This window comes from Syngnathus leptorhynchus, chromosome 3, assembly GCF_054491065.1.
Source record: "Syngnathus leptorhynchus isolate UIUO chromosome 3, UIUO_Slep, whole genome shotgun sequence".
Taxonomy (NCBI): Eukaryota; Metazoa; Chordata; class Actinopteri; order Syngnathiformes; family Syngnathidae; genus Syngnathus; species Syngnathus leptorhynchus.
The window spans coordinates 7,083,290-7,108,070 of NC_141197.1; the positions used below are offsets into that span (position 1 = coordinate 7,083,290).

Here is a 24,781-nt window from a genome sequence, read left to right on the forward strand (position 1 = left end):
AGCCAGTGCGTCTCTCCGCCGCCTAAGCGTCTAGACTGGCACATGATGATGGGAATTAGAGAGAGAGGGAGAGAGAGAGACTTCAAAATAAAAGTATTACAAGTGGCTAATTGCAAGTTAATTCAGAGGTGAATGTATTCCTCTACTGACATTATGTATGATGTTTCGATTGAGCAGCGCACATGTAAATTCATGTCACTGAAACAAAATGCAAACTCAGTTATTGCAGTACAATTTTATTTGATTGTTTCATGTCCGAGAAGTGTTTTTCATACATACATGTATTATTAAAATGATGGGTTTGGTAATTCGTTGATTGCTGAATGATGATTTACAAACATCTGAATCTGAATATGTTTGGTGTGTTATTCACCCTTTATTTTTTTTTAGAGTTTTGTTTTTAAAAGCACCTTAGATGTAGGTTTAGGTTGTCACATGATTGGTCTTTCACAAAACATCGTCACATTGTCTGATTCACAGAAGTCAAATTTACCTCATCTGCAATTGGAGGTCTTGCAGTTCTTTGTAAATGTCGATCTATTTTATTTTGTGTTTAATCCCTTGCAAGGATTTTAGTCCGTCCGCTTCGACCAGACAGTGCACCTACCCTGCACATATAGTATTTAAAGTTAAGGAAAGGTGCTGCTTCTATTAGTCAGTAAACAATGCTTTTGTTTACTGACTAAAAGAACATACCATCTTGGCAGCACGCACAGTTTTCTCATGAATTCTGTGTTCATTCCCTAAATTAAACATTAACCACGCACCTCTACGAAAAGAAAATTTCATAATTTTGCACAATTAGACCTTGCTTTGCGTCAGACTTGTCCTAGGCCCATAAAGTCAAATGTTTTTCTTAGAAGTTGTTCATTTTATTTTTATTACAAAAAAATACATCGTTTCATAGTTTAAGAACAAATTATTCATATTTTTATTTGTTTGCAAAATTTGTTACATCATTTCAATACCTCTGGTCAAAGAGATTTTTGTTTGTGTTGTTCTTACACATTTAGAATGTCAACTAACGCAACGCCAGGCCACTCTTGATAGCCCCCCCCCATTATCATTATTATTATTATTATTATTATTATTATTATTATTATTATTATTAGTAGTAGTAGTAGTAGTAGTAGTAGTAGTAGTAGTAGAAGGAGGAGGAGGAAGAGAAGGAGTAGTAGTAGTGGGTGTAGTACACTATTCATCATCACTATTATGAAATATAAATCTTAAATATACATTATACTGTAATGGTACGTTTTAACAATTCATGATTAATAATAAATATAACTGACAGATATAAGGGTCCAAAATCAAATTTTGCTCGGGGCGACTTGGAGGATGTGTCTTTTATTCTGAAAATACATGCGGAATAAGACTCTCCTTCCAATGGCCTATTTGACGTCGCGTCATTCCAATGCCTGCGCATGTTTGAGTGCGCGTGTGTGTGCCTGTGAAGGACTTGCTTGCAGGGGGACTGGAGAGGAACGATTCCAACTCAGTTTCAAAGAACGGAAGCTATCATTGAAAAAGAGCTCCAGTGTGGTGCTTTATCTCCGGATTTTGTAGCGGGATTATTAAGGGATTTCTGTCGACTCGGGATTTACGTCAGAGTGGAAGTTTTCTTTTAAGTGGATGCCGGAATTTCTTGAGGAGGAGGCAAACTCCTGGCAGGCTCTTGGATGTAATCCTGCACATGTTGCTTTTTAGATGCTGTTGTGGTGCCGAAGAAAAGGAAACGTAGGAGGTGTGACACGAACGCCACGCTGTCAGATGATAGTGATAGTGCTCTTGGAACTATGGTTCGAGGACTGTGCGTGGGATGTGGAGTTGAATGAGTTGAGGTTCCATAGAGTTTCGAAGCAAGACCTTCAACGTGTGCGGTTTGCGTGCTTCACGTGGAGCTGTGATGTCGAAGTGAACGCTTTCTCTCCCAAATGTTGCGTGTGAGCCCGGGGACGGCCACCCCTGGCTGCGCATGTTGGGCGCACTGTGCACCATCCGCACGTCCCGGGCGCCTAGTCTAAATAAACCCATGTGGGACCCTCCGAGAGCCGGACGAGACCGACGCGACGCATCCGGGACGGTCTAGGTTGTCGTATGTTCAGGTCGAGACGCTCCGGGCTTGTACGGCGACTGTGGAGAAGCCGTGCGCTCACCCAGAGCGATGGAAGCGGCCGAGCTGAAGGAGGATGTCCATGTGGCTCCGGGCTGCCCAGAAAAGAACAGGGGCCGGTGACACGCGCCGGGGAGGACCCCGCGGGCGAAGCCGGGGACAGGGAGGAAGGGGAGCAGGCTGACGACGATCGGGGACGCACAAGCTCTCGCAGTGAACAGGAGGCGGACGCGACGGTGACGTGTTGTTTGTTTGGGGAGTGGGATCGCAGACCTCGGGGTCCCCACTCAGGCCCCCCTAAAGACAACAGGGCCCCCTGCGAGTGTGACATCGTGAATATTGCCTACGCCTTTCTCAAAAGACTGCCAGAGCAAAGTCTGGACCTGTTACTGAAGGCTGTGGAGTCCAAAGGAGGGGTTCCAAGTGAGTGCGTCATGGTCCTCAGCACAGAGTTTCGTTTAGGGGCTCATCACATTTCGCCTCAGTACCTCCTGGGTCGGATGTACCGATGGAGTGACCTGGCGCTCTCGTCCCCGCTCAAAGTTCTGCACCACTGCCAAAGTTTCCAAGGGGGGGACGGTGGAAAGGTGTGCTGCAACCCTTACCACTACAGTCGATTATGTGGGCCAGGTGAATAGCCAATGTCTGTCTGTCTGTCCATCCGTCCGTCCGTCTGTCTGTCATCCACTCACCCATCCTTCCACTCATCCATCCACTCGCCCATCCATCATCCATTTATCCACACACCCATCCATCCACTCACCCATCCATCCATCCATCCATCCATCCATCCATCCATGTGATATGAAACCACCAAATACCTCGGGGAAGTGTGTGTGTGTGCGTGTGTGTGTGTGTGTGTGTGTGTGTGTGTGTGTTTGTGGAGACCCCATTTGGGAGCCCATTTGGTGAACCTTGAAGCCAGCCACACAGCGAGCCATGAGGCATGCACTCAATGGCAGTAGAGTTTGACATCGGACGACAGACACACAAGCACGAAAACTCGTTTGAGTGTCAAAAGCATTTTCATTGTAGTTATGGCTTCCCTTATTGGGTCATTATGATGGTGAAAGCAAATAAATGTTTCATCATATTACGTATTACATATACACAACAAATTGATGCCTTATTAATTTTGAAATCAGAAGTCAACAATAATAGTTTGCTGAATTGGTCAAGCTCTTCTATTCCTACAGAGTCCAGACTTTCAAACACAACTCTTACAGACTGTTTAAATTTGCTCCAGAAAACTTGCTTGCAACATGATCCGATTGAAGGCTGCTCTCAAATTGCAATGAGGTTCTGACCCCCCCCCCTGCTCTCCCCCTTCTGTCTCCTACTGACAAGGAGGTCCTCTTCTTGTTATTTAGGCGAAGGAGTGCCGATAATATACAGTTTGCATAGAGCTGGCGCCAGACTGACTCGCTGGGTATCTGACAGAGGACTCGGCAATTACTGCCTGTGCTCTTAAAGGGCCAGCGCGCTTCATTTCACTGCGTACGTGTTGAAGGGAGAGAGCCTGAATGCTGTTTGATACGGCGGGAATTCTCATTTCAGTAACATACATGAGCAATACTGACTGTTCCATGAAAGAAACACTGTTATAAGTGATCATTTTAATTTTCGAAACGTTGCCGTGTTTTGTTCCAGAGTCACCTCCTCCTCCATACTCGGTGTCCCATTCGGATGAACACAAGCCACTGGGTGAGTTTGGCAGCAGACACACGACAAAGCAGTAAATGACAGGCGTCGTCATCTTTCAGCCAGAGCAGGCTGACAGGTTTTCTTCTGTGGTTGACATCATGGCTTGGATGTAAAATTACATGTTGAAAAATAAAGTCTATCTAAAAATGAATCTGATGCTTAATCACATGTTTCCACTGGGTGTTTAGAAAGGATAGCAAACTACAGTCTGGGTACTAACTACTGATCTGTGAAAGCAGTGGGCCATAGAAAACAGATGGATAGTTTAAGAAAAACAAATGTAATTTCTGGTTTGGTTGTTAACAAAAAGATTCATATTAGTTCAAAGTTCAATCAAAACGGTCGGAATGAACACATGGAAATTTAAAAAAAGGCTGTCACCATCATAAATCATTTGTGGTGACAAAAGGAGTGTTTAAGGTTCCACTGGATTGTATTTTGTTGACCAAACCCAAGAAATGTCACCAGCTAAGCCTCAATTTTACGCGGACTTTGGGGTCCAGAATTTGGGAATCCCCCCCCAAAAAAAATTTGGATAGAAAGTCTTGGAAGGGGGGAAAAAAAAAAAATCTGAGCCATGCATACGAGTGTATCGGGTAATTGCAGTTGGGGAATACATACTAAGATATTAATGATACTAAGATAAGATGTTTATGGTTGGGGAGTAACATCATTGTTCTAGGTGAAAATGAATACGATATAATTATTAAAAATTTGAAAAAAACAAATAGACATCGTATTATTGCAGCAAAACCATGCTCACCGAACGATAGCAAAAAAACTATAACGCGTGTAAATAAGAAACGTTATTTGAAATGAAAATGAAAATTTCGATCTCTGAAACAGAGAACATCCTTAAACTGTGACGTGTAGTGTTACGTTCTTACATTAACTTGAAATCATGACTTTAAAGTAATCCCAAAAGTCATTCTTGATTTCCATGTTTAAAATAGCCCACAATACCCTTTTGCTTTACAGCTTGCTTCTTTGCGAAAGCTACGATGTCTCAAAGTCATAAAGATCAAATAGCCCTTACCGATTGCTGTGTCAGTTGTGTTCCAAATGTTTTAAGGTTAGTAGTGAAATGTACTTACGACGGAAAAAAAAAATGGGGCCCATGACCAAACTGCGTTAGATATAAAGTCGTGTAGAATTGAACCATGTAAAATTGGGGCTTTGCTGTATTTGTTTAATATGAAATTGATAGGAAAAGGGGAAATTTTAATGCAAGTATGTTTTATGCTTTCCTTTTTTCAACATTTTCCAGACTCTGTATTGTCTTACACTGAAACTCCGCCCTCTCCCATCAGACCGACCGACTATACAGGTAGATTACATAGCAGTATTTTTTTCATTGCAAATATTAGAGTTTTTCCCATTCCTATGGAGAACCAAAAGTACTCAAAATAAATAAATGTATACACTATGAAATGTTGAATTAAAATTTTCATTAATTAAATTAATGTTTCATTTATGAATTTAATACAGAATTGTACAATCAAACAAAAAATAAATACAGCATTAAATAATTAAATAGATGTTCTATTAATTAAATGTTTCTTTTATTCATTAAATATGGAATTAAATCAATCAATGTGTTTTTGAATTAATTAACACAATTTCCAACAATAGGTAATTATAATGATTATTTCAATCACATTTTCATGGTCCTGTGTTGCAGTGTTTTATGATTTTTAATGGTGTATTCATTTATTATCATTTAATTTCATTGACATAAGACATAAAAAATGTTATTAAATAATGACATTTTAGTGAAACATTTTTATTGATTAATTAAATTTTGGTACGTTTGGTCCTCCATCCATTCCTGTGGTACATGGCTGTGAAATTTGAATTGTTTGTGTATACCTCTCAAGCAAACAAAATTGTATGAATGTAATTGTGCGTATTTGTGTGCGACGTGTAGTATGTTGAAATGAACATTTGCATACATTGATAAGTCGCGGCGCTGTTGCAATGTCATACCTTCCTTCCTATTTTCGAAGGCTGTTAAGATAACCCCAAAGCCTGCAGCATAAAGCGTCTATTGTCAGTGAGGCATGGGGGGGGACTTTGTTTGGGGTCTCTCACTACCCTGATGCTGCAAAAGTAGCCTTCCACTCCCCCTTTCCCCATCTCTCTTTTCCTCTCCACCACAGCCAAATATTTCACTGGGATGAAGTTGCAATAAGATCTCCACGCATACACCCAATCCCCTTTGCCTCTCTAAGCGCCCATCCCCCTCTTTCTTCCCTCAAATCCCTTCATTCCTCTCGGCAATTGAGCAGTGGAAAGAGACTTGTATTTTTGGGGGCGGGGGATCCTGGCGGTTGTGATCTGGCTTAGGTGTAGAATTTGCGTGTGTATATGTGGAAAGGGGCAGTTTAGGGTTGCGCTTGGCCAGGAAACAGCCCCCTCTAGATGATGAAACTAGAGCTTTATTTGTTTAAGTGCTGGGGTCGGCCAGAGAGGTCCACGTAGTATTAAAAAAAAATAAAAAATGGCCACAAACCCACTCGATCACGCCTGTCTGGACAACATTGTGGAAGGTGCTGAATGATGAACGGGCACCGAAGAACCCCGTGCGGTGTCGTCGCGGCATCTCAGACATGTCCGATGTACAGCTGATGTACTCATCACTGTCTTGCCTTGTTGTCATGAGTGTTGGAAGCCGCCTGTTGCTGGGCTGTGAGAGATCCTCAAGTCGTTGACAATTTGACACCCCCGCAGCCCACCCCACACGCATAGCTCGTGGATTTTATGGGATTTTAGACCAGATATGTCTAGTCGTGTCATGGTAAAGTACAAAAGTGGGATCTGCCAAATGTTCTGCGTACATAGCAAGATTTCCTCAACTTTCTCAGCTCAACTAGAAATCTGGTTCTTCCACAGATCACAAATGACCCAGATGAATCTATTGCAATAACAATGACGCATTCAATACTTGCTCAATGGAATTTTTAGACCACAGAATGCCTAAATTATTAATATAGATGATTTTCTAGTTTGGGTTCTGCTTATTACGCAATGAGTTGTGGTGAAGCTTTTTGACCGAAATGATGTTTTCAATGGTCAACTATAGTGATTGTTGTTATGCATTCGGTACAGTCACGAATCAATGGTATTCGGATTTGAATAAGTGTAAAAAAGAGAACATTAAATCCTAATTTTCGCACTTGGAGTTAGTCAGGAATATCTGTGATGAGTTGATGTTCCAAATTAGGATTGGCCTTGTTGAAGGCCCGGACTCTAATATTCTTTTTAGACATGTTTTGAATTTTGAGGGCCGCTCTTAGTAAATCATCATCCCTCACTATGAGTACTTAAAGAGTTTGTGCAAGTCAGGGTTTTATACGTATATTGATTGTTTGAACTGTGTGAATGTTTAGAAGTCTTACATCTACCGGAAGTGAAAGGATATAATCAATGGCTTGTCTGGCTCTTTAGGGAAGTCTAAAAATGTCAACATGCAAATTTCAAACTGATCATAAAAATCATGATTCTTTTCTTCATTTTTATTCCACTCCATTTTATAACTTGGATTCTAAAGTGTTTCTAAAGCTTGCGAGGGATTCCACTTGAGGTGGACTTTTGGATACTGTGAACCGCAACAGGAGGCAGCACTGATTGTGCTGGGCGACGTGAAGCAGCGCTTAATTTCCTTACAGACATGCTGCGTGTCGTGTTTGTGCGAGAGCACGCATGTGTGTGGTCTCAGCTCCCCTGCCCCCTACACCGCACCCACCGCACTAACGTTCCGGAACTTTTATGCAGTACACACAAGAAACAAACAGATCTGCACATTGTTCTCATCTCAGATTTTGTTTGCCACTTTATGAGATGCTCCAGTGGCGACACAGGTGGTTTGTGAACATGTTGTCGATGAAGAGGCCGGCCGGCTTATGAAACATTTACTGTCTCCTTTGAATCTATTATGAGTCTTTCACAAACTAGCCTGTGATGTTTTCTACATAACAAATGTGCTTTGGTTTCTGCTTTAAAGCTGCTGTTTGCTTGAGGTTTAGAAGTAAAAAGCAGCAAGCAGGGCGTGGTCCATACATACCTTTGCCCTCGCCTCTTTTATCATTCAATCAGTTAATATTCCCTTTAAACGACAGCGCAGCTTGAAAAAGGAAACTTCAGTCGATATCGGTTCCTCATGTGATATCAATTTTTAGCATTCAACTCTTATTGTCTGTCTGTCTGTCTGTCTGTCTGTCGTGTGTGTTTGTGACACAGAGGAATTTCTGCAATGACTTGCTGATAAGATCGTTTCAGTGTGCTCAAATAGGGGTTCCATCAGGACAAACACAGATGCACTCACGCACAGGACCACACGAGTTAAACGGAAGTTGGTTGTTGCCTTTCATCATTGAATGCATTTTTAGTCATTTAGTTATTTATGATTAGAGTGCAAAGTGGTTAACACTGCAGTCTTACAGCAAAAGATTCAAATTTGCCGACCTTGTGTGGAGTTTGCATGTTTTCCCTGTGCTTGTGTGGTTATATGAATGATAATAATAATGTGGTAATAATATAATAACAGTGATATGTCATACAGTAATATATACTTAGTAATATGTTTGGATTAGGTGAAACTAAACTTTAGCAACTGGTGGATTTTTTATTCGGAAATGTTAGAGCTATAAATTTCAAGGCACGGTAAAATCTGTATTGTGCAAGCTTTTAAAGGTCAAAATTAAAAACAAAAAAGTCAAAACATAAATACAAAAAATATAATGTAAAATGAATTAATAAATTTAATTAATTAATTAAAACAAATTTAAAGATCTAAAAAAACCTGTTGAGATAGAAAAAAAGTAAATACATTTAATAAACAAAAATTATATATATACGCATAAATCTGCATAAAAAATACATTCAGGCACACAAAGCCATGTCTGATTAAAATTTACTGTTGACCAGTGTAATTATATTAAAAATGAAATGTAATCGGCAACAGGGGCAAGGTGAGGCGTGGGGTGGGGGTAGCTAGGGTCCGACAGAGCCAGAAATAGACCGGCCGTTCGGGAAACTCCCAAAATATAGGGTTAGGGTTAAACCTGACTCTTGGAGCCCAACAAAACTTATAACCTGGTACACTTGCTACATTCGCCAACTGAGTTGTGCTCTGGTTCCCCTGTGAATCGGGCCAATCAAATGAACACAAAAACCAATGCTGAAGGCATCTAAATGAGATGAGCGTATTTTCCCGAACAACAATAAATGACAGGTTGCCTTTGTATCGTCGGCACAGAGACAAGTCCCGCTATCCATGTGCTGTCCCAACCAAAACACAAGGAATAACAGTTCTGGAGCTACAAATAAGGGGGCTGGTGGAGCAAACCCTCTCCCACCCCCCTCCATCATATATATATATTTTTTGGTAAGTTGAGCAAGGTATCAGCCAAACAATCACGTCTCTAAGCCCTGTCTGCACTCACTGCAGCATTAACCTCATGAATTGGCTCTTTGACTGATGGGGCACAGCCCAGGAATGTTGGGAAGGTGAGGGGGAGTAGGGTCTCGGTGCAAAAGAGGCGGGAGAGGGGGCCGGTGGGGTCTGAATGACTCTGGAGAGTGACATCTGATACATGTTTGAACATATCACCACTAATAGTTAAGACACACAGAGAGGAGCCGACATTCTTGGAAGTTTGGGAGACGGTTTCAAGAGAGCGCTGTTGAAGTGGTCTTGCGGGATAAAAATGTTCCACGTCGGTCCACGCTGTATGACAAGCATCGGTCAACGTTCTGTTGGGGCTCTGTTCTTCTCAAGTCCACGTCAGACAATGAACATGAATATTAAATTCCATTCCCGAGCAGAATCCAGGAAGAATCAATTCTCGAGATATTATTAGGCTGGATGTAAAAATAGTGCAAACAGTAGATATCCAAAGTGTGCTATGACCATCTTGAATATGTCTGCCCAAGTCGGGACGGGTCGTCTTAGTGGCCTGTTTGCTGGCACGCTTACCATTGGAACTCTCATGCCTGACTGAGAGCCATTAGGCTATGGAATTCTACATCAAGGGTTGGCCCATTAACCGTTTGCCATTTCCTCAAATATTTTCCATCACGGCCCTTTTTTCACCACAAGCCTCTAAAGACACCGAGTCACGCATTGGTAGGCTATCTGTTTTCCTCCAGTTTTTACTACTTGCTCATCAGCGTTTTTGTCAGTTTCATGTTTTCTCTCGGCTTTTCGTGTTTACTGAACACACGCATGTAATTCGATTGAGTTTTGGCTGTCCTGTCATTCTCTGTGTCTTTCCAATGCGCTGCCTTAGTCCATGTTGTCAGATCTTCACGGTTTAAAATAAGGTTTAAATTACAGGACTGGCTGTGGCTTTCCTTTGTTCCCTTAGAGTTTCTGCCAACTCGCAATTTGGCTTTTAATGGAATCCTGCCATGCCGCCAAACTTAAAGATTCTTTGCAGATGTTGAAAGGCACTGACTTGATGAAATGTAGGACAGCGTACCCTGCGCTGTGACTGTGAACGCAATGCGGAATGACTCAAAATGTGTTTATCTTGGAAAAACAACACTCACCTTGTTTTCACAAGCTGCGGTTGCTTTTTGTGTGAGTCAGCAATATTTACGTTTTCATCACCGAGTCATCTCACAGGCCACAGGAGAGACACGATCTTGAGTACGTCGAGTCTAATATTCCCGAATTTGGATTTGGGATTGCAACATTCTTTCCTTTTGTTATGAATATCATTGCATCAGAAAGGTCCAAAGCTTTTAAAAAGTGATACACTGTGATTTCACTTATCATGCAAAGCTCACACAGTTCTTGTGTCTATATGACTTTACTGTGCAAACATTATATTCTGCTGCTGGAATATCATACTCTGATAATGCCCCCTAATTAACCATTTGTCGGAATTTCTTCCTCATAGTGGAAAAAGTGGATGTGATCCATGACTAATTTGTGTTATTACATTCTGAAGAGTGAAGGCCATATAGTTGGCCCACGTGAGACTCAATGAGACACTTGTCAACTTGACCTCCGCGACTGGCTGAGCGAGGGAGGAAGTGTCGAGGAAGAGGGCTTGTCCAGGAATGTGTTGGAAGGGCGCATGTCAACTATAAGCCCCCCCCCCCTTTTACTCTTTAACTTGCTGCCTGACCGTATGTATTCCCATTCGAATAAAAAAATAATTAGACAGACAAGTTTATTCATCATCAGATTTATGTCTCTATATGGATTTATGGTTACAAGGCTACATCAGAGAATTTTCCTCCGACATGTAACCACATGCAGGCTTTTTAAGCGCTGTATACCACACGAACTGGGACTGGGCTAACTCTGTTTGTCACGGAAAATCCAACAAGATTAACCGAGAGCTTGACTGATACCGCAACATTCATTATAACATGCTTAATTTGTGTCACTCATTATGGGAATGTTTTTCAATATGGTGATCTGATTCAATCCTTTGTTAATTTACAATCAAAGGGCTCTTACTTTGATAAATTTTCTTGGACACTCTGTATACAAGTATCAATGCGAAGCTCACTGGGGCTGTTTGCCAATTTTATAGAGTGTTCTCCAGTCGCTGATGGTGGAGGGGTACACTCACCTGACAGCGTGGGATCGATTCAGACTCAGTGATGGTCTGCATGTTTGTGTAGATGGTTGTTTGTCTCTCCATATGTGCCCTGTGACTGGCTGTTGACCAGTTCAGGGTGTAGTCTGTCTTTGGATGGATGGATGGATGGATGGATGGATGGATGGATGGATGGATGGATGGATGGATGGATGGATGGATGGATGGATGGATGGATGGATGGATGGATGGATGGATGGATGCCCATTATACAACCCAGATGTACTACTACCATGTGGAGACTATTATGCGACTAGTGTGTCGCATTTAAAAAGAATCAAAGGACCTACTTTGATTGGGCATGTCTGAAGTCGACTGTGACCACTCCCACAGCGGCGTGACCCTCCCTCTTGCAGATATACCGCTCCCTGCCCTTTGGTGAACTGCATCTCCACGCAGAGATACACCACACAAAATTTACTCTGTTCACAAAAATAGAGCCTACTCGGAATTGATGGAAAGTTTGAGGCCTCCATGCTGCACTAAGCACGACACATATCCTAGGGCCCAGTTTAGATGGCAGAGCTGAGATTCCCAAATGCGCAAGTAGCCCAAATGGTCATGCACATACACGCACAAGCTCCCAAAGTGACCGTATTACCAAAATCACGGTGATCACCTCTCCCACCAATTATTATGGATACATCATAGAAATTACCCAAGATAATCCACAAAGCCAATGGTACACTTGCCCATGCAGGACGAATGTGCCAATGATGCAACTTTTTTTTACACAAAACAAATAAGTAGAGTGGTTTGAAATAAGTCAGGAAAATTGCTGTAATTGTCATGCAATGTACCACAACAACTTTTTCAAAGTACTTGAATGAATTCCCTGTAAAGGCTCAGTAACTCGGTCCAACATACATGTTGTGCCAAGGCAAAGCTTCTTGGTGGATGATATAATGTTTGGACGTCCAGTCAAGCAGGATGAATGACGTATGTCATACCTGAAGAATTCCCTGGCCCGACACGGAGAAATGCAGGAAACAGGTCACTTTCTCTTTTCCTCTGGAAGATTTCTTTTGGAGTCACACATCTTTGGAATTCTACTGGCATTGTCAGATTCTAAGAACTTGGGAAGCTCTGGAATAATGTCATATTAATATTGTTAAACTAGAAGCATGGGATTTTCACACTGGAACATCAAAACGGAGGGAGCAGTGTGCGTGTTTGTGAGCAACAGCCCCATTGTGGTGGACTGTGAAGCCAATGTCTGGCGATAACAGTCCTCTGATGGCAGAGATAGTCAAGACGCCAGCCGGATTTGTGGTGTGCTAGATTCAAAGTCTCTGCTTGATTTTTGTTGTCCTAAACACAGACAGTAGCATTCGTTGCCAGGATTGCTCTTCTCTGAATTTCCTGTTGATCACTGATTTTCAGGGAATTCAAGGCTTCTGAAAGAAAACATGCTGACAGTAGTCAGTAGTTGAGACCTTTTTTTTCCCCTGTGCCCCCCACCCCCACCCTGCCTAAAACCACCCAGTTCTTTCAACACAGTGGAAGAGTCTAATAACTGGAGGGGAATCTAATCCTTGGCAGTGGATGAAAGACAAGGGTCTCCCTCTTTTTCTCACAGTCTTTCTCTCTTCATTTTTTCCATGGATGCTAGTTATGCTTGGCAGGTTCTCTCTCTCTTTTATTTTCCAGTTCCCTTTTTCACTGAGTTAAATTTTTTTTCTCACTCTTTTGACTTCCCCAGTTTCTTCTTGCTGTATTCCTGCTCCCCTGCAGGTTGAGGTTGGCAACAGGAAGCCTCCCTTGCTGTGACCTGGAAATGTGTGAATTAAAAGGAGACAGTAATTCAGTTTTCATACGTTCATTGTCTTGCCTGGAAAGAAACATCTCAAGAAGTCACTCACCCTGAAATGACAGTTTGACACTGATCACCTATTTTTATTATTATTATTATTATTGTTGTTTTGTGTTGCAATAGCCAGTTTGTAACTATGGGGCAGGGCAGGCCATATTTAAGTCCTATTTATCGATGGCTGCCATTTACTTGTTCTGGTCACTCTCAGATCGCTGTGATCCCGTTCCCCACAGAGTTGTGTCCATGTGAGATGTGAGCAAGTCAAATTATAGGGAATGAGAAGATCCTCGTTGATTGGCAGCGATGTAGTTGGCTGTGTTTACACTCACAGTAGCGCAAACGGCCCTATAAAATGTGCCGGCTTGCGCATGGCTGCGAAATGACCAACATTTGTTCGAACCCGCCTCCAAGGCAGAATACACCCTGGACTGGTCGCTAGCAAGTCACAGGAGTTAAAAAGCTCATGTTATCTTTACAGGCACTCACTTTTTCTCACACTTGAGGATCTATTTGCAAGTAGAAGCAAGCAGCCAGCTGCACCAGAGCCAGTAGTGCCAGCATTGCCAAAGAGGAGATCACATACCAGCATGCACACACACACAAACACACTCACACACTGTTAGGCTGGTGAGATGACGACTGGCAGCCCTCGAACCCTCTCAAGCAGCAAAGTTCAGGCTCTAGTAATGCAAACCAGACCCGCTGGTTCCCTTGCCTAAACAGGGCCAGCCCCCAAAAACCTTTTCAAGACAAGAATTCAAATTCTTCAAGGCTATTTTGATCAAGTATCTCACAGACAAAAACACCTCAAAGTGTTTAACCGTGAAATGAAATGTTCCTTTAAGTTGCAATTTAAGCCTAAAAAGTAGGAATAATGGGCAGATTGCGTGTGGTGTTAAAACAGATTTTCTCTCCAAAGAGAAAGATAGTTGTCTGTAGCTTTATATTGTCTTTCTTTATACTGTCTGGCCAGACATGAAAACATTCTGTAAATACTTCAGCTATAATAAAATGATCATGTAGAATGCAGTGACCATGTAACACATTCCGCAGGTATGTGAGAAGCTCCAGGTCAAGAGAAGAAGCTAAAAAAAAAAAATGTATGTTAAAACACTCATGTACAAAGGAGAATGTTTTACAGTGAGATTGGCACTAAGAGACAGTGCTTTTGAAATGAAACAACAAAGGTTACTTATCTAATTGGTAAACAGGGTTGTTAAAGGTTGGCTGGCTTAAATGCTTGCAGGATGCAGTAATTGCAGCCAGCCCTCCCTCGCATCCAGAAAATGCGTATAGGCACGCACAATCTCCCAGGCACACACTTAGTCGCCCCAAACATAAACACACTGATAACCTCCCATTTTAACCCGTCTTTAAAAAATTCCATTGAAGAACTCGGTTTCCTCCAAGCTCCTCCCTGCTGCTGCGCTCTAACACGGGCACATTATACCTTGAGTTGGATAGGAGCCAAGCTGAGCCCGATGACACCGAGAACCCTCCGTGCCAGAAACATTCGACATGCCACGCATTCGTGATTGATCTTGTCTGTGTTTTGCTTCTGACGTCACAGAATAAATGGAGCCATTAGTATTATTTTAGATATAATTATGCCTCTGTGTTCTGGTTCCAAGTCCCATTTTTGCTTTATTCCTCAATGACATATTTGTAAGGCTTTATCGACATAAATACTTGTCATAAGACAAGAGACAAGAATATGACATTAACTAGATCAGTCTTGTAAAGTGATGAGGGCAAAGAACCCCTACCCCCCCCCCGCCACTTTAAGATACAACTAGTAAATGAATTATTGAGAGTGCAAAACTCTGCCAAGGAAGCTCACTTCCCAATATACTACACTGCAACTTTTTAACTGGCTTTTAACTTTAGATAGCTGAAAGTCAAGACTTTTCTTTTAAACACTAGGATGGTGAGTTAGATACGGTGCACTCTCTGAGAAGTGGTGTCTTATTACTCGTTGAACTGATTTCTTCACATATTTGCTGCCGTTGATTTGTAGAGCTCGACGACAGGCAAGCGAAAGGTTGTTGTTTTCAACGACTGCAGGTTAATGGACAACTCACCCGATGCGATTTTTCTTTGTGTTTTTAAGAAGTCCATTTAGAAAAACAGCTGATGTCATACGCATGCCAGGCCAGTAGGTGGCACTGTCACTTTTGTCAGGAAACTTGTCCTCCAAGTTCTTATCCAAAATCATTTCTGAAATTCCTTTTGTCTGCATGTGTGGGTTTAAATTTACGTAATGTCTCTTGGCTTTACGCCATAGTGGAGCAGTGCTATCTAGCTGTTTTGGCTAGGACCAACTCCCACTTGCCTACACAGAACCAATGTCCACTCTCACAAATGATCATGTCAAGTGTTCAGACTAAAAAATTTTTGGAGACTCATTGACATGAAAAAATTAGGGCCTAAATAGCATTTGTATCTTTTGGATCAGGGATTGTCAACTGGTGGTCCGCGGCTCTCTAATGGTCCCTGGTGGTATTACAGGTGGTCCGCGAAATTGAAAATAGGAAATAATTGTGCCATTTTTAAAAATAAAATTGATTTATTTAGACTTGATTTATTTTCCAGCCAATTTTGTGAATCATTTATACCCAATACATAATACACAGGGCTAATGATAAGATTCATAGCTTTCTGTGGGGATATTTTATAGGGTTGAAAAGGTATGGGTGCATGCATGTTCCAAGCAATAAAAAGTATTTTTAAGGCTACCAGCACAATGATAATACCAAGCCTTATTCTAGAGAATGCACGACTTGGACAAAAAAGTGGACTTGACTTGACCTAACATAACCTGTGGCTCCCCAAAGAGCTTCTGGTTCTGCAGAGTTCTTTCCCTGTGCTCTTCCTGCCGATTTGTGAAGACATTTGAACTGTTCAAAATCTGCGGTCTTCCTCCTAGTGTACTGTGGGGAAAAATGCTGGTGAGCTCATAAAGTCTAGCTGTGTTTCCGCATACATGTTTGTGTTGCCTTATTACAGGTGCGTGCATGTGTGTGTGTGAGTGTGTGTGTGTGTATGTGTGTGTGATTGGAGAGTTGTAAAACCTCCAGACCGCAGGAGTTGCCAGCCTGGAATTCACTAATGATACACGTGGGGCTCAAATGAGATGTGCAATTTTGTGTGCATGTGCTTGTGTGTATGTGAGAGAGTGTATGCGTGCGTGGTAATAGTTTATGTTTGAACCCCTCAGGCCAATTTTTGCGTTCATGTGCGACGTGCTATCTCATCATGTAGTGTGCGCTTGTATTTTGCACAGACAAGTACACTTTTATCTCTTCCTACATCACCCCCCCCTCAAATTAAAATGGCCGCTGCATACACAGCACGCCTAATCTTGATATGTTTCACCCAAATGCAGCTTGTTAATTTAAAAAGGGCTACGTTTTTTTGATGGTAGAAAAGGGGGGGTGCGCCTGTGGAATATGACAGGAATGGGGCCATGGGCACATGGGTCTTTAAATCCTGTGTCAGTGGAGTCTCTGGAGAAAAATAATGGCATCACTCTGCGAGGGAGTTAATGTGAGCTGATAGCATGAGGGCTTGGGGGTGGGGGGGGTCAAGGGTTCACCGCCTTGCACAAGGTTGACAGAGAGCTGAATGCTTCCCACCCCTCTCGTCTTTGCCGCCATGCACCTTCACTCCAACGCAGGATGTGAAGGAGTGATGAGAAGGCGGGATGTCGGAGGATTTTACAGTAAAAGCCTTCTGATAACTCTGACTAGTTGTTAATCGACAAAATTCACACCAATGAAATGATCGGCAAATATTACCATTCCTGGTGCCAATTTTCGCGATATGTTTGACATTTTCCTTAATTGATCAGAAATTCTTCTCATACCTCCAATCAAGTGTCTTGGATCCTGACGCTGGCAATTATTATGAATTTTTTTAAAGAATATTGTGTCTGTATTGACAGTTGTAAATTACACATACAGATTATTCCTCTTCTTTTCTCATCTTCAGTAACCGGTAGCTCCCTGGGCTCGTCAACCACCAGCGGACATCGTTCTTACTGGTGCAGCGTTGCCTACTGGGAACAACGCACGCGTGTGGGCCGCCTTTACCCAGCTTACGAAGCCTCGCTCAGCATCTTCTATGACCTACCTCAGGGCACGGGGCTCTGCCTCAGCCAACTCCATACCAACGCCAACCACAGTCGTCACGACAACCGAGGCACATCTGGACTTCCGGCTTACCACGGAGGGAACAGCGGCAGCGGCGTCCAACAGATCCGCAGTAAAATCGGCCATGGCATCGTGCTGAGCCGTGAGCCGGATGGCGTGTGGGTGTACAACCGCAGCCAGCACCCAGTGTTCGTCCACTCGCCCACTCTGGACCTTAGCGCTCGAGGATTGAGCGTGAAGAGGCTGATGCCGGGCTTCTCCCTCAAGATGTTTGACTATGAGAGCTCCAACTGGATGGCCGAGCATGGCGTGAAGCCTGAAAGCCAGGAGGGGCCCTGGGACCCCCACAGTGTTCGTATTAGTTTTGCTAAAGGATGGGGTCCCTGCTACTCCAGACAGTTCATCACTTCCTGTCCGTGCTGGCTCGAGGTGTTACTTAACACTCACAGATAGCACCCAGCCTGGATCACAGTTGTAATCCACCAAGATTTAATATAAAGCTTATTATATATTGTATAAAATCTATTATCATGTAAATACTTCATTTTGTCATTTTTACAATGCAACTATTTATGTATAGTGTCACGTGTGTATGGACAAAACAAAAAGGAACAAGATTATGCACTTTTCAGTCTTCATATATGCATTACAGAGTTTCTCAGTGTCATTTTGCAAATATAAAGATACTCAGTTTATGTTGTCTTGATTTCACTCTTTCAAAGTACGCCTTACACGTGTCAATAAAACATTTGTATTAAATTAAATATCCAGCAGTTTCCAGTGCTTGAGGAATCATTACCACGAAATGTGCTTTATTGCCATATCGAACTTCCAAAATTCTTCATCCGTTTCCAATAGTGTCTGTCTTTATTTGGTTTCTCGTGGTGTCTGGGCACACTCATGAGTGGTCACCAAGCCAATTGCGGGAGAACATTCACACTCATATTTGTGCCAGTTCAAAATTCTCTTGCATGCTTTGCGAATGAGGGGGAAAATTGTACCATCAGGAGCAAACCTGTGCAAGCATGGACAGAACATGCAAAATCCACTCAGCAAGGCCGCAGCCAAATTCAAACCATCAACCTCACAACTGGTAGTTTCCACTTTTTTTTATTGTGCTCCCTTTGCTATTAAAGTTTATGTACAAATACAAATCTTTCAATAATAATTTGATATGGTTGTAAAGCACCAATTGGCACTGAAATAACTTGTACATTTATATATAATGCTACCTGGTACTACTGGCTGATTGAAAAAGTGTCCAAAGAAACCTGAGTGGGAATTTGAAAAGGGCAAAAAAGGAAACATTTGTGTGGGCTGACAATGTGTGAAACTTAAGCTTTGGAATGAAAACCCAGATCAATTTTCCAGCAGAAACATAAAAAATTTATGTGAAAACCTTCAAGTTACACAAGTCATAATCAGGCAATAATGCAATTCAAATGCAGTAAATATATAAATCAAATTTGTACCTAAATAAAAGTTTCGAAATAATCTTAAAGATAAATGCAAATGCATTGAACTTAAAAGGTAAATACAACAGAACTGTGCTGGGCCAGCGATTCATTTGTGGGCCACTAGAGGGAGCCCCTATACACCGCCCAATATATATTTATATATGTACATATAATATATTATATAGAGAGAGAAAGAGAGAGAGAGAGAGAGAGAGAGAGAGAGAGAGAGAGAGAGAGAGAGAGAGAGAGAGAGAGAGAGAGAGAGAGAGAGAGAGAGAGGCTGAAAGCGGCCACATGGTTTTCTAGGAGCCATCTTGTAGCTCTACTCTCCTTCTATGTGTGACACATTTGAAATAAATTTCTTCTCATGAATCTTTCATCGTTAAAAAATAATAATTTGAAGACATACTGTACTGCAAAAAAAAACTTTTGGGGTGAATCCACTTTACCTCACAAAAGTAAGAGTTTGTTTTAATAATGACTTTATTTATATTACAAGTCACATTGGTAAAGTCCATTGATATATGTTATATTTAAAAGGCAATGTATTTTTTTTAGACAATTGGGAATCATTGGCTGCTTATGCAGTACACCATGGCTGGACTGATCTAAGTAACAAAACCTTTTTAAAAATCATTACATCTGTATGAATCATAATCAGGTCAATCTATGTTCATGGCATCAAATAGAACCAGCAAAAATGGAAAGCAGAAAAAAAGGCATCAGAGTGTTTGTGCTAAAAAAATAAAGCACATAACTAACTGAGGGATTACACCACAAACCGCAGAAGGGCACATAGGCTTAGATTGATTTTGGTGGGTGAAAATTTGGCATTTGCATCTCCCAACAATACAATTATTTACAGTACATAAAAAGGAAGAAATAAAAGAGCAAGCAAAAGAAAACGCCATGTAACCAATGGAAAGCTCTAATAATGAGACTTTCTGGAGACACTCAGCAGGCTTCTTGCCCCAACCTGTGATTAAGTTTTAGTCAAAGCGTTGGGAAGCTTCCACAAGTTAGTCACAGCTCCCCATATGAAAAAAAAGACTCACAATACACTACGTTTAAACTCTCGACTTTAGAAACGACTTCATGGGGGTTATTTTAAACTCACGTTTACATATGACATCTTACGGTATATATCTTGTAATAATAGCTTTTATAAACGCCCACAATAACCAAATATAAGCCCTCTTCCAAAACATTCCTAAGCATATTTCAGGCAAATGTCTTCTCAAGGGTTACAATTAGTGGTTAGAATACAATAGAAGGATTCAGGGAAGTGTACAAAGCATTCCGTGTTTCACCTACATCTCTTTTTTTGACTTTTATTTTGCCTCACCCCTTTAATATACAATGTCTTTTTTCGTCTTTGCCACCACAGGTCATGCCTTCAATATTGTCCGTCATTGGTGTCATGGAAAATATAAATCACCATAACATGGTGGTCTTGCTGCACCCTGTCAGAGGATGAAAACAGGCTGAGTCCATCAGTACATCGTATGTGCGATTCAGCTTGGCAAGAACTGTTTTTTTTTTTTTTTTTTCCTGTCCACACTACGATGTTGTTGTCACTGTAGTAATGAATGCAAGATGGGCAATAAGAGGCATACTGGGTATTTACAAGTTTGCAATATGTTTAATACATTGCAATTTTAAATATCATTCCTCAAGTGCATGACCGTGTTGTGGTTTTAGTGATGCCCTGATGTGGTGGGGGAAAAAATGCATTGGCTAAACACCACACGACATTTTAAAATTGTTATTATTATTGACTGCACATTTACAAAGGGGTTTGGAGAGCCTCCGATTACATCACATAACAGTCAAAATTTAAGCACACTTTTTTTCAAAGTGTAGACAATCTTGGTATCGACACTGGAAGTTGATGCATAATTTGTCTTTGCGGGCCACATAAAATGGTGTGGCGGGCCGTATCTGGCCCCCGGACCGTGAGTTTGATACCAATGAGTTAGATGTTGAAGCTTCTTTTCAGCCTCCTGTATGGACTTTAAAACCAGGAGACAATTTTCAGAAGAATCTGCTGAAAGGACAACATTTCTCTGAGCTCATTGACAATCTGAGATTTGTATGAACCTCACTCGGGATGACGTTTAGATTTAAAAAAAAAAAAAAAGTGAGACACTTGATCCATTTTCAAAGCGTATGACTTCAGTGTGAGCTTTATAAGTGCAATAAAAAGCATGAAATCACCCGAGAAAAAAAACAAAAAACGTAACATGATTGCGATCTCTACGGTTTTAATTGTAAATTGTTCCGCACCTCCACACTAACCATCAAAGGCTGCCACATTAAAAGTGCATGCTCACCCTTCCGTTGAGTGGCCGAGGTACTATTTATTTTCCAGCCTGTCTTTGTTTTGTAATTTTAAGAACTACGTCTGTCAGCTATAGTGTAATTATATGGAGACAGAGACACAGGAAGGGGGGTGTTGCTCGAGACAGCCTTCTCTTTCAGCCATGACCGACCAGTATACTGCCTGAAGCTGCTGGCCTTTTGAAGAACAGACAAGACACTCCTCAAGTCCCTTTTTAACCCCATAGAAGGTTTAAAGATCTTCTAACTGCACTTTTCAGAGCGCTCCAACAATGAAGGCACATAGAGCTCTGCCATGTATCAAAGAATACTTGGACCTTACATGGCATGACAAATCCAATATTCTCTGGATAAGAACCAATTTTGAATGGACACAGAACAGATAAATGTACGAGCGTAATTAAAAGCTGAAAAACAGGAATAAAAAAGAAAAATGCGGACACTGATGTAGCTCGAGTGCTTACTGTACTTTTTTTGAGGACATACAGCGTCAACAGCAAATGAATTACAATCATTTGTGAAATATAAAGAAAGAAAATGTGGTTTCATTCGATCACAAAGTACATTTGAACATTATGAAATTACAGGGGTGAGCTATTTCCCTGAATGTCAAGACAACACCAGCCCACAACATAAATCCACTCCCCTGTATCCGCACTAATCATATTTGCTTTTGCCAAAGACAATTTTAGACCACAATTTGTGTTTTTCTTCAAACCAGAATGATAAAAGCTGATGTGCATACTTTTAAAACAAATTGGCAAGACTTTAATGGAAAGAAACAAATGTAATTTATCTTATAATCAACTCAAACCATGAAATCAAGTATAAAACCCAATCTCGGTTTGGTTTTCAATTTGTTGACAGATAAAAGGTTGCCTTCGCAGACTTGCATTCAACAGGACATGCAGTGAAAGGACGGCTGATTTTTCTTCTTGGGGAAGTTGAAATGTTTTCCATATTGTGGGACTCTAAATGGATGCAGGAAATGCTGTCACTCCGCTGTGCTTTCCAAACTTCCAGAATGAGGTTTTGGCTGCAGCAGATGCCAGTGCAATAAATTCCATCGCAGCACCGACCCAGCTCAGGTTTCCTACTGTTGGTAGAGAGACTTGAGCAGTCTCCACCCACACTTGGTTCTACAGATGAAATGAACTGATTTGGATTCTCTTTGGCTCATTTTGAGAATAACCTGTGCATGTTGCTTTGGTTATGTGTCAGCATCATCTCTTCATCTGACAACATAACACATATTTTTTCATTGAGTTTTATTTTAAGACTTGCCGTTTTGCTGTCTTCCAATAAAACACCACCCATATATAATCAGAGATAAATCCTTTTGGACCAACAAGCCTGATAGCTAAATATTTCCATGTAGAAAAAGCCAATGTAATATAGTACCCGAACTGCTGGAATCACTTACAGAGCCTTTTTTTTATCACTTTTTATTTCTTCATATTTCTTTGTTCTTCCACACCGATGTTATTCCACATTTGAAATGGATTCACGATTTACAGATTCAAGATCAGTTTTCATTTTTGGAAAACTCCTTCCAAACGGAGAACGTCATGTTTTAAATACGGTATTTGAAGTATACACTCTCACCAGGCAGCCACAACATTAGATATATAGCCAATGAGGTACAATGCATTCTTGGCTATCTATACAAAGGATGGTTTATGATATTAATCTTATAATAGTTTTTATTTGATGAACTAGTGTACATAATGTTACCACGTGTTGGCTTTTACTCATGGAATTTTTTTGTATAAATTTATCAGCCAAGCAGAGATGAGAAATGCCTGGAAATGCTAGTGTTGCAGGTCATAGCCTGGAGCCCGAAGGATTTCTAATCATCTGACGATGAATGCAGTCATTGCATGCCTTGTAGTTCAACAGTAATTTATATTCTAATATATTTGGCTGACGTTTCTGTCATGAGTAAAATATCAGGTATTGTGATAGTTGAATGCTCGAAGAGTGTTAAATGATTTATTAGAGTGAACCACAAAATGTTAAATTGATTAACATGTCAAATTACATGTGTAACAGAATAGGGGGAACAAATCAAATAGGCCTAGAGGTAGAATGCTTGAGTAAAAACCAAGATTTCATTTAAATGACGTCTTTCCTGAGAAAAGTTGAATGCAATTGATTTGTATGTTCAAATACAAATACTAAAAGACATTTTACTTTCCAATGATGGATTCCTGCTGCCCTCTATGGACGAGAAGAACTCGTCTCCACAGCCCTTCTACAAATGAGTGGAAGGCTTTCTGTTTTGCAGAAACATTAGAGTTACAGTTAAACGAGGAAATATTATGGAGCAGATGCAAACTGATTAGTCTACTTGCAGTTGTTTAGGGCAATTAAACACGGGTTTTGGGAGAAAGTACAGTACAAACCACAAAGAAAAGTTAGTCAATTAAAAACAAGTGGAACCATGGGAAAGAAAATAGCCTTTGTACATGATTGAAAAAGTCAGTAAGTGTATCCTTTGAAATGTATTTTAAGACATTTAGAAGAAGGTTGCAATGATCGTTATTTTGTTTAGAGTTTGTTTCAATGTTTGTTTTTTCATGAAAGATTATCATGATTCTTCATTTCCGGATATAATTGCTTCTTCCATGTTGCCACCTTCCACTCTTAGTTCAAGGAGGGGTGTGACAACAGCGTGCAAGAATAATAATACATTGTTTCCGCCAAACAATTTCCTATGCATATGTCATCGCACTTTCAGGACTTGTGTATTGATGAAAGGTGCGCAAGGTAAGCATGACCAAAAATACAACCAAAATAATGTCCAGCAGCTTCACCAATGTTGATGTGGCTTGCAGTATTGCAATTTCTCCACTTGAGTGTAGTGTTATTCATGCTTTTCACGAGGAAGCAAACATGAGTACTTAAGCAAGCGTGTTCCGAACACAATCATAAGCAAATAGAGATGTAAATTACAATAGTTTAATAGTAGTATTGCAATGATATAATGAATATAAGATATGTGTATATTTGAAAACAAGCATTTATTCACTGAAATTGAGTCTCTTAACTATTGTTTAAAAAAAAGTACATAAAATGACATTTGCAACCCTATGTTTTTAAACGAACCTTATTAAATTAAGATAACCGGGAACATTTCAAAAGTTTGATTTTTTTATTTGCATTTAAATTCTTTTTGGATAAAGGGGTGAGAGCTAAAAAGCTATGCTTCTTTTCACTCCTTTCCAAATGTCTTTCTTTTTCTTCTCTCCTTGCGCTTCCTCAATTTCATCTGCAAATGGTTTTATGCGAGGACTGTCTGAAAACAAACAGGAAGCTTTGTATGATTTGTAATATATGAATATTCCGAATAAAAACAAAACAAACAAACAAAGGTTGTATTTTGCTCAATTTCCTCGGCTCCTCCGACACTGACAGCATGAAACATCATCTGTGTTTGTTATGAGCCCTGTCATCAATTGAATTATCATCCAAACTTGATCACACACATCTGCACATGATTCTTGCAAAATACTGCAATGTTGATCTGATTTGGAAATCCCAAGTGAGTCACCAGCACCCCAGTAGACCTCAGCATGTGCATGTGT

At 40.9% G+C, this 24,781-nt stretch overlaps 1 protein-coding gene across 1 annotated transcript; it reads left to right on the forward strand.

Annotated features, from left to right (window-relative positions):
- The first annotated feature begins 1,454 nt into the window (after positions 1-1,454).
- LOC147059020 (SMAD family member 6-like) lies at positions 1,455-18,092 on the forward strand. The gene is made up of 4 exons (XM_085907429.1): positions 1,455-2,743; positions 3,764-3,817; positions 5,085-5,144; positions 17,237-18,092. Exons 1-4 carry the CDS (start codon positions 2,098-2,100, stop codon positions 17,848-17,850), a joined length of 1,374 nt encoding a protein of 457 aa, XP_085763555.1. The 5' UTR covers positions 1,455-2,097; the 3' UTR covers positions 17,851-18,092.
- The last annotated feature ends 6,689 nt before the right edge of the window (positions 18,093-24,781 follow it).

Coding starts and splice junctions, on each gene's coding strand:
- LOC147059020 (XM_085907429.1), top strand. CDS start 2,098: ATGTTCAGGTCGAGACGCTCCGGGCTTGTACGGCGACTGTGGAGAAGC. Junction 2,744..3,763: donor CAGTCGATTATGTGGGCCAG/GTGAATAGCCAA, acceptor GTTTTGTTCCAG/AGTCACCTCCTCCTCCATAC. Junction 3,818..5,084: donor GGATGAACACAAGCCACTGG/GTGAGTTTGGCA, acceptor AACATTTTCCAG/ACTCTGTATTGTCTTACACT.